This window comes from Mixophyes fleayi, chromosome 6 (assembly GCF_038048845.1).
Source record: "Mixophyes fleayi isolate aMixFle1 chromosome 6, aMixFle1.hap1, whole genome shotgun sequence".
NCBI lineage: Eukaryota > Metazoa > Chordata > Amphibia > Anura > Limnodynastidae > Mixophyes > Mixophyes fleayi.
In genome coordinates this window covers 118,020,691-118,031,617 of record NC_134407.1, presented here as the reverse complement: position 1 = coordinate 118,031,617, position 10,927 = coordinate 118,020,691, and the positions used below count along the sequence as shown (strand labels likewise).

General features: G+C 41.8%; 1 protein-coding gene across 1 annotated transcript in view; it reads right to left on the bottom strand.

Annotated features, from left to right (window-relative positions):
* Window positions 1-710: 710 nt before the first annotated feature.
* CALY (calcyon neuron specific vesicular protein) overlaps window positions 711-10,927 on the bottom strand; it is a 43,792-nt gene continuing 33,575 nt past the window's right edge. Inside the window, exons 3-5 of the mRNA XM_075217183.1 lie at window positions 3,292-3,411; window positions 2,475-2,588; window positions 711-1,121 (exon numbers count right to left, since the gene is read on the bottom strand). Of these exons, the coding sequence (XP_075073284.1) occupies window positions 927-1,121; window positions 2,475-2,588; window positions 3,292-3,411 (429 nt within the window). The 3' untranslated portion in view covers window positions 711-926. The remainder of the gene's footprint in view (window positions 1,122-2,474; window positions 2,589-3,291; window positions 3,412-10,927) is intronic.

The following is a 10,927-nucleotide window of genomic DNA, read 5'->3' as shown; positions in this document are numbered from 1 at the left end:
AAACACACAATACTTTTCCAGCTAGAAAAGTGCAGTCATTAATGCTCAATCACCCTGGTGATGACAGGCTGAAGTGAAGGGGAAACGATCCTTAATTGTTACACAAGAGTGATTAAGCTCAGAAAACATTTCATGCAGCTTTTCAAAGCTTAATCACCCTCATGGGACAGGGAGGACTGTTCCTTCCTCACTTTGACCTGTCACTATGGGATTGATTCAGCACATAATACTGCTGTTATATTGTAGCTGGATAGCACTGGTGTTTGAAATGCTCATGTGACACCACCCAAAGTATGAAATGGACTTTATGTAACATCAGAGGTGTATATAAAGTCACTTTTACAATTTTTCATTTTAATACCCTGTAGGAGCCCACTTTAAAGTGGAGCCCATCAGAGATTTCTATGCTAATTTCAACATCTAGTCTGAGGCTCTCTGTAACAGTAACTCCAAGGAAAGTTGTTTCTATTTAGCAAAATAATACTTGGATGTAATGAGAAAGGAATACAGCACATATATAAGACATATAACAAAAAAATAATTGGTTCATTACCTGGAGCATTTTTGAACTCCAAGGAATGAAATTCTCTCTCTCTGTTATGCATCAGAACTTGTTTGATATAATTGTGCAGTCATTTAAGCTTGATTTATTTATTTAAACATGCTCTGCATTGTCCTTTTAATAATTACAAAAAATGCTACACAAAATGTTAAATGGGTGAGTGTTTTTACTTTATTGTAACTCCAATATATCTTGCTAAGTGAGAATGATGTTTTGGTGGTTTTTTTTTTAACATGAATATGTTTCAGGAAAATTAGAATTAGTGCATTGTGGTAGTGAACACCCTTCCCGCCATCCCAAAAATCAACCTGCCCAAAAAGCCTCAGCTCACTGACCCTTTCATCCATGCCTTCCCTACATAAGCTCACTGCTGTGCTGCCCCCATTTCTCTTTTGGCCTTTTCTGCCTCCTTTAGGGCGTTAATCACAGGCAGCCAGGGAGAAGGCAGTTCTGGGAGGGTCTTCTTTGCCTGTGTGATGGCCGTGTAGAGGGCACCTCGTGGTCCTGTTTCTTGCTGGGAGTAATACATTTCCAGATCTGTTGGAGAGCAGTGCTTGTGCTGTAAAAGGAAAGGCTCTGTCACAAAATTTAACTTTGATAAAGATTATAGAATCAATGGGCCAAGCAAAGGCATTGGGTTACAATGGAATGTTTTCACCAAGACCTTTATATCATCCAGACACAGTTGTTTATTTTCATTGTCCATGAATATGACACAGATCCCATCTGCTCTGTGCATTGGATGCAACTGTATCCTATCCACATGTTAGTTCTATGTCACATCTAATAGCAACAAAAATAAGCAACTCTACTTAGCTGATTATAAGGTCTTCGTGAAAATCACAAAAATAAATCAGAAAGATAAAGCAATATTTTAATAAAAGACACAAAATTCTTTAAATACTCCATTTAAGAGCAGTTGATTCACACTTTTGAAAGCAATAGTAGTGTAATATCTGCTGACCTATCCTGCCTCTACTCCTGGAATCTACCATATATGCTACATAGGGGGATGTACAACATAGAGGAGAATGTTTTTGAATGCCTATTACATTTACGTAATGTAATATTTTTTGTGCTTCAATCTGCAGATTTATATATTTTTAATGCATAATGTGTATACTGCCACCATGAGGACTAATACAGTTTTGAGTGGTGGCATAAAATATATTGTGTGTATACTACTGGTATAAGAGGCAAATATGTAAACACGCATGTAGAAAGACACATTGTAATCAAGTAAACAGCTGATGCAACATACTCAGGTCAGTATGGTGGCCAATAGATTTATTTATTCATATTTTACTTTTGATAATATATATATATATATATATATATATATATATATATATATATATTTATTTATGATATATTTACCTTTTAAGCCACAAAGCAATATAAAAACTGCATACTTGAATTACAATTAGTTCAGCAAGTATACTACATACCTATAATAGATTGTGTGCAAATGTGCAGGATATACCTGAGCTAACTGCAATGGAACCATGCAGCCTTGGCATTTCATATGAGTAAAGCTTTAAATAACTGACCTTTAAACCCTACATGGCATTGTGTTCTTTTTCTATTTTCTTAAAACAAGAGACAACAATTGGCATGTTCAAAACGGAAGCGGTGTAAAGAGTGTGATCAGTGCATTGCGGGTGTGTCCTAATAGTGTGTTTTAATTTCAGGAAGTTGGGCAGGGTTGGGGGGCCTTAACCTGTCGGTGGGGTGTGAATAAAAATGTCACAGTGAGCTCCCAAATTCCTACAACCAGTCACATCTTTAATGTGATGGAAAAAAGACTAATATATTGGCTTATCATCATCTAAATTCATCTTACATCCTGCAGGTTTTTAAAATGGTGGAATATGAAATGTACATTCCATAAAGAGACATCCCATTACAATACCTTGAAGATGAATCCCTCAGGACAGGTGAGCTGTTCATACCATAGAGCCTTGTACATCACCAGCATCAGAAGGCAAGCCAGGAACACCATGGTGATTAGGATCAGACCAGTCAGCTGTGTGAGTCGGAGAAAAACAATTCATAAGGATTTCTGGACATGGTCAAAGACAGTATAAGCATAGAGGAGATGTAGATTTATTTGATATATAGAGTGGAAAAGAGGGTTCTTTAGAGCAACATAGCATGGTGACAATTCCACAGACTTTTTAAAGAAACACTTGATCACAATTGAGATACTTTAATTTTTTTTTCATACTGGGGAATCCTGCATATAGAAAGTATTGATGCTATAGAATTACTCCTCAACATAAAATTTTTAACACGGTCCCACACGCTCTATTTTTTGATTTTTTTTTTAATCTCCTGAATCCTTTCTTAGTGGGATGTTTTTATATTTTGTTTCCTTCCATTGGGTGTAGTGCTTAAGCCTAGGAAGGGGCCCTGCTTCACAATTGTGCAAGCCCTTACAGTGTTCAAGAGACTTAATATTGTAAGACCTCTGGACATCGAGAACCAGAGGACTCCTCTCAAAAGGAAATTAACACTCTTAAAAAACAAACATTGCTGTCGTACAGGTATTGACGCAATACTTATTCTGTTATCGCCATCTCAAGATGTAGGATGTGAACAATGTTTGTAGGAATAGCAGTTTCGATTGCTGGATACTGTGCTGTTAAAATTAAATACAGAAACTCAAGAAGACCTTTACTTCCTGTTTTACTGGAAACATAAGACTGAAGTAGGAGGGTTCATGGTACCTTGACTTTTTCAGAGACCTCATCATATAGGTTGATGTTCAGCCGTTTAATCCCTGGCACATGAATCTTCCTCTTCTTCTTTTGCTGCAGTTGATACTCTGTCCGTGTCTTTACAATCAGCTAGTGGGAGAAAGACCAAAGGGTAAATTTCTAGGAATTTACAAAAGCATTTTGAAACCAAGAAAACAATTTTTTATTGTTGCACATAGGACAAGTATTCTTTATTTCAACTTTTTGAAAGCACACATTTTACTGGTTATGCCTATGGAGCCATACTAGAAATTTTTAGGATTTGTACATGGTAATTGAAAAAAAAACAAACATTAGTTAATGCATAGACAAAAAGACAACAGACAGACTAGGGTCACCAACTGGTGTCTCACACTTCACTTCTCTCTCCTCTTCATGGAATTGCAGAAGTAACCCTATAACTTACATGATTTTACCCACATTACCATTGCCACTTACAACCAAACCTCATAAAAAACCAACCAAACATAAGAACTATAACATCTGCAAATGAGAGGCTGCTGGTCACTATTGATTCAATTTAGTATGTGTATGTATACAGATATAATATACATATTATATATATATATATATATATATATATATATATATATATATATATATATATATATATATATATACACATATACATATATATATATATATATATATATAATTTTATTACAATGAGTATTCCATCAGGATTATTGTATAACTGCTGTGTTAATATGAGCTGTGTTAGTAAATGCTATGTAACAATTTAAGGTGCTCAATATTAATTTACTGAGTCTTTGCTAAGGCTGAGTTTAAATTTGCACCTGAATAATATGCAAATATTTATTTGTATTTATTTATTCCTATATTATTAATTTAATTATATTTCCTCCAGGTACTCATTTAGAATATTTATTTTTAACATGTTTGTTCATATATTCTCCACCATACTACACTATGGGGCTCATGCTGAGTGGGAGTATAACTGTTCAACGTAAAATATGCAAATTTCTATTGTGCCTTGTCATGAACATAGAGAACTTAAAATTATTTATAAGGGTTAACCCATCACATAATTGTGGGGGATAAGCCTAAATCATAACTGCAGTGTAAATATGTAATATTAATTGAATCTATTGATAAGTTTAACTACTGCAGTGTAAATTGTGAAGACAGAAAGTCTGTTGTACTTGTATTTGAAGGCTCTGCACATTCCAGTGTTAGAAGATAGGAGTGTCACCTGTGGCAGCTTCAAAGAGCCCCTGCTGTGAGTTTTGACACCTGAATAGACTTTTAGGAACCACTTAGCATGGTGTCTGGCTCAAAGAGCCCATGTGCTTACTTGGCTATATGTGATATAGACAAAAATATTTCAGTTTTAAAATATTCCACTTAAAATTAATAATAGTATTGATCAACCACATATTCCTCAATAGCATGATGAAGGGCAGCTCATATGTCAAATTAAGAATTCTTCCCCACAGACAAGTTAAGGAAATGAGTGTAAGCTCTACAAATACACTGTATTTAGGCGTGTTTGGTATCAAAAGATGTACAAATTCATAGGGGATTTATAAATAATAAAATTGGGTCTGTGTGGCGCTCCACAGACAAGTTAGGTTACATAGTAGAATTGGGCAGTAAATTAGACAACATGCAAATGGTGATTGAAAAGGGTATCACAGACCACAAGCCCCCAGGAGGTGGGAAAGTGTAAAGGTGTCTTTAAAAAGCTAAAACCAGCTACAACAAATTGTCAGTCTTTTGGGAAAATCAATCCACATTGATAAGCTGACCATCTTCCTAGCCAATTTTCCATGCACAGATTATCCAATTCATGGAAGTTATACTCTGAATGTAACCCCTTTTATTTTAAACTGCTTTGTTGTGTATGTTATATCAGTTGCTTATTAATTGTTTTTCTTTATATCTGAATGCCCTGTACTTTTGTATATTAAATCTATAATTTAATATGTGACATCCTTGATACTCTAACGAATCCATTAGCCTGTTAAGAAGAATATAGCCTGACCAGGTTAACCTTTTGAATGCTGGTGTGTGATTTGTTGATACATTTGATTAACAAGCTTAGTGTGTGCTTGCATTTACATTTGTGTAACAGTCTGGAGGTGTGAAGAGTTGACCCTATGTTTGCTGGTATGGGCCTTGTTAGCCTGTGGGTAGCTAGAAGCCTTGTATGCCAGTGTGGGACAGTATATTGGGGACCTATTGCCCGTATTCAATAGGTGGTGGCAAACCTGAAGTGTGTCGGGGTGTGAGCGCTGTTTGGCGGGCGATTCAGTAGGTCTAAAACCTGTGTGAGGGGGCGTAGTTTGGACGCCATCGGAGATAGACGCCTGACTGGCAAGCTCCGGGGAAACGGTGCACTAGTCCACTAACATCGGGACTTCTGGGACCCAAAACCACCCCTGATGACCCCCGCTGCGGACCGCTAGTTAGGTGTGCCAACGGCACACACAGAGAGTGACAGGAAAGCCTGCAATCAACGGAGAGAGGTGTGGGGCCTACTGCTGTGCATTCCACCTACCTCAGTACATGGCAACCGGCCGCGGTCCAATCCGGCCGCGATATTAGGGAGCGGCACTAACCAGCAGAAGTCAGCTACATCCCGGCAGAGTGTTCAGCGGTAGCTGTGGACCGGAGAGAATTGTGGGGACCGATTCAGCAGGCACTGTGTATACAGAACTGAAGAAGAGGGAGAGGAGTTGCTGTGCATGGCAGCGAACAGAGTTGTATCTGCTCCACTACCACCAGAGCTGCTGGCTGACCGGCTAAGGTATTGTGCCCGTGTCCCCCCACAAATTACAGGCATTGGTAGTGCTGTAACACTGCAGGGCTCTCTGCACTCCTTTCCAGTTTCTCTCTAGACGGAGGCAAAATAAGGCAACACTGCCACCTGGCGGCTGCTTAAAAATATAGCTTTTATCTGTAATATTCTAGAGCCTTTTACACCTTTGAAATATGCCTAAGTCAATTATACACATGCCGTGATTACAGGGGGTCCCTCTACCCATGTCAACCTAAATATCTCTGAACTAATTATCTTCAATGTCAACCAACCAGAGCTAAGGTTGCTTTATCAACATATCACATTTCATACTATGGGCTCCCGCGCAACCAGTGTCTCTGAAAGTTTTCTATCTTATTGCTGCTCTTCCTTAGCGACGCCGGAATGGCTCCGAAAAAAAATGTGAAAAGCATCTCATCTGCTTCACCAGTTCAATTCTTCAAACCACAGGTTTTTACCCTGGAAGAGGCTGGAGACATCCAGGACCAAGACCTCCGATGCTACACCAGCTACTCAGGTGGCGGTGTCACGGGCACTAGGAGTCTTTACCCAGGGATCACCAGGTGATAGGCTTACCAGAGCAGTATAGGTGGTAATATGGTACTCTGGTAGCAGGGTGATCACGGAACAGGAAATAGCAGATGATGAGATGCTCAGGAAAGTCTATGACTAGCAGCACTGGCAATATGGAGGTAGTAATACACGAGGAACTGTATGGACAAAGGACACGTGAAGGTAGTCAGTGGTCTGCGGTAGCAAGTTGTACCACTGCTATAGTGAGGAGGAATGTCCAACAGAAACGAGGAGGTGATGAGAGTCAGCGGTCTGCGGATAGCAAGTTGTACCGCTGTCTGAGTGAAGGAGTGGAATCCAAGTGGAGGTATCCGGGTAGTCAGTGGTCTGCGATAGCAAGTTGTACCACTGCTATGTGAGAGGATACTGGAACAGGTGATACAGGAAACAGGGATCAGTGGTCTGCCTTCAGCAAGTTGTACCACTGAATATATATGTGAGGAGGTGCACGGGGAGAGACTGCAACACAAGATATACACGGGCACCTTGACTTTGAACCACAGTGATATGCACAATATAAATGTATAGATGACTGAACAATACTGCCAATATAGAAAGTCTCTTGAAGTAGTCCAGCATAAGATAACACAGTCAATGATGGCAATAGACTCAGCGGATAGCACACTCCAGAGGAGAACCAACACAGTCCAGCAAGGTATGCAATACACAGCACAGTCAATGAGAAGTATGCATACCGTGGTTCAGGAGGCAGTCAGACAGGAGTGCAGAGATACCTGAACGGCAGGAGGCCGGCAGGATGCGAAGTCCCTGGATGGGTGAAGCGGTGGTCTAGTAGGTGCAGCGCACGGGTAGGTAGACCAGCAGGGAACACAGGAAAGCGTGGAGAGCGGATCAGCAGTAGATGGATGAGTAGTGCTGAGGAGTAGCAGCAGCGGGTCTCTGCGGGAACACGGAGGTAGCCAATAGCAACCAGCAGGTGCAGTAACGATGGGACACGGGAGAGCAGAGTTGAACAGGCACTGTTGATCACGGAGAATAGCGGGTAGCAATAGTGGAGGCAGACTCAAGGAAACACGGGAGCGTTGACAAGGACTGAAGACTGAAGCGCACAGAGGCAGCGGATAGGAATCAGCCAAACAGTCACGATGAAACACAGACGGGTGCAGGTTGAAGACTGTAGTGCACGGAGGCAGCGGATAGGAATCAGCTAGCAGTCACGATGATGAAACACAGACGAGTTGCAGGTTGAAGACTGTAGTGCACGGAGGCAGCGGATAGGAATCAGCTAAACAGTCACGATGAAACACAGACGGGTTGCAGGTTGAAGACTGTAGTGCACGGAGGCAGCGGATAGGAATCAGCTGGCAGTCACAATCATGAACAGGTGAGTGGATGTGGTTGAAGCCTGTAGTGCACGGAGGCAGCGGATAGGCATCAGCTAACAGTCCCAATGATACATGGTAGAGTTGAAGTGATTAGAAGACTGTAGTGCACGGAGGCAGCGGATAGGAATCAGCTCACAGTCACAATGATACAGTAGATGGTAGAAGTGGTATGGGAACCACAGTAGCAGAAGTGGTTTGGAAACCACAGAGGTAGAAGTGGTTTGGAAACCACAGGAATCAGCAGGGCTGAATAAACAAGGAAACACAGGAACACCTTCAGAGACTCATGGGGAATGAGACTCCAAGATCAGGCAATGTGGTGATGACCACAGGTGCTTAATATAGGGAGGTTGCCTGATCTGCCAATTAAGTTAAAGGAACATACACTGGAGGTATAGAAAGGGCTGCGCATGCGCAGTCCCTCAGGATGGAGGACGACCACGGTTCCTAAATGTCCGGGAAGAAGCACTCACAGTCCGGTGAGTGACAGTACCCCCCCTTTTAAAGGTGGGCACAGAACGCCTGGAACCGGGCTTGTCCGGATTTTTGGAATAAAACTTCTTCAGAAGGGCAGGAGCATTAAGATCTTCAGCTTTGATCCATGAACGCTCCTCAGGACCAAAGCCCCTCCAATGAACGAGGAAACGGAGGACTCCTCGCGAAATTTTTGCATCCAATACCTCAGTAATCTCGAAATCCTCCTCCTGATGAACTTGAACTGGCTGCGGTGCTGAGGAAGGAGTCGAGAAACGGTTGATGATGAGAGGTTTGAGCAAGGACACATGGAAGGCATTGGAGATCCGAAGATTCTTAGGAAGAAGAAGTTTAACACATACTGGATTGATAACTTGAATGATCCTATATGGACCAATAAAACGAGGGGCGAATTTCATAGATGGAACCTTCAAACGAATATTTTTGGTAGATAACCAGACACGATCTCCAATTTTTAGTGGTGGAATAGCCCGCCTCTTCTTATCTGCGAAAGACTTATATTTGTTAGATGTCTTCTTTAAACAGGTTTTGACCTGAGACCAGATATTTTTGAAGGTCTGACAAGCAGTCTCCACAGCAGGAACTTGGGTGGGCGGGAGGGCAGGAAATTCCGGAAAAGACGGATGGTGACCGTAGACCACAAAGAATGGAGTTTTGGATGATGACTCATGGTACATGTTGTTATGGGCGAATTCAGCCCAAGGGAGCAATTCTACCCAGTTGTCTTGGTTGGCTGAAGAGAACATCCTAATAAAAGTCTCAAGATCTTGATTGACTCGTTCCGTTTGTCCGTTAGATTGCGGATGGTAAGACGATGAGAGTGCTAATCGTATGCCCAAGGTTTTACAAAGGGCCCGCCAGAATCTGGAAACGAATTGTACTCCTCTATCTGACACAATCTCAGACGGACATCCATGGATGCGGAAGATTTCTTTAATGAAATGTTCAGCCAGAGTAGACGAGGAAGGTAAACCGGACAGAGGGACGAAATGAGCCATCTTCGAAAATCTGTCTACCACTACCCAAATAGTATTGTGATTCTTACTTGGTGGCAAATCAGTAACGAAATCCATACTAATATGGGTCCAAGGCTTGGACGGAATGGGTAGTGGTCGCAGCAACCCTGCTGGAGTTCTGCGGGAGGATTTGAACTGAGAACATAAATCACAGGAAGCAATAAACTCTTTGACGTCTCTCCTCATTGAAGGCCACCAGTAACTACGAGAGAGAATCTCAAAGGTCTTATGTTCACCGGCGTGTCCAGAAAAACGAGAGGCATGGAACCACGAAAGGATTTTCCTCCTCAGAGTAGGAGGCACGAGGGTCTTCCCCAATGGTAGCATTTTGGTGGATGAAGCAGCCAGAGAAATACATTTGGGGTCTAGAATAGCATGGTTGGGAACCTCTTCTACATCAGAGGACGTCACAAAAGCTCGAGATAGAGCGTCAGCTTTCTTGTTCTTAGCAGCTGGTTTGAAGGTTATAATTAATTCAAAACGGGAAAAGAAAAGAGACCATCTTGCTTGACGAGGGTTCAAGCATTGAGCGGATTGCAAATATGACAAGTTCTTATGATCCGTGAAGATCGTCACCGGATGGCGAGCTCCTTCCAACAAGTATCTCCATTCCTCTAATGCAGCTTTGATGGCCAGCAACTCCTTGTCCCCGATAGTATAGTTTTTCTCTGCGGGCAGAAGACCCCGAGAGTAGAAGGCACAAGGATGTAATTTTTGTTGCTCCGAGCGTTGGGAGAGAATAGCTCCTAAGCCCACATTAGAGGCATCTACTTCTAGGAAGAAGGGGAGTGTCACATCAGGTTGTCGCAGAATGGGAGCAGACGAGAAGGACTCTTTGAGGATTTGAAAGGCTTGGAGAGCCTCAGATGACCATTGCTTAGTATTAGCCCCTTTCCGAGTTAAGGCCACAATGGGAGATGCAATGGATGAGAAGTCTTGAATGAAGCGTCTATAGTAATTGGCAAAACCTAAAAAACGCTGGATGGCACGAAGAGTAGTTGGCTGAGGCCAATGTAGTACAGCATTTACTTTGTCTGGATCCATCTTCAGGCCAACTCCGGAAACTATATACCCCAAGAATGGAATCTGGGGTAACTCGAATGAACATTTTTCCAATTTACAGAACAATGAGTTTTTCCGTAGTCTGGAGAGGACCTCTGCCACATGTTGGTGATGAGAAGGCAGGTCCTGTGAGAAGATCAATATGTCGTCCAGGTAGACAACGACACATACATATAATAAGTCCCGAAAGATCTCATTGATGAAACCCTGGAAAACCGCGGGGGCATTACACAGCCCGAAGGGCATTACTAAATATTCGTAATGCCCATCTCTGGTGTTAAACGCGGTCTTCCATTCGTCACCGGAACGGATTCTAATTAAATTGTAGGCAC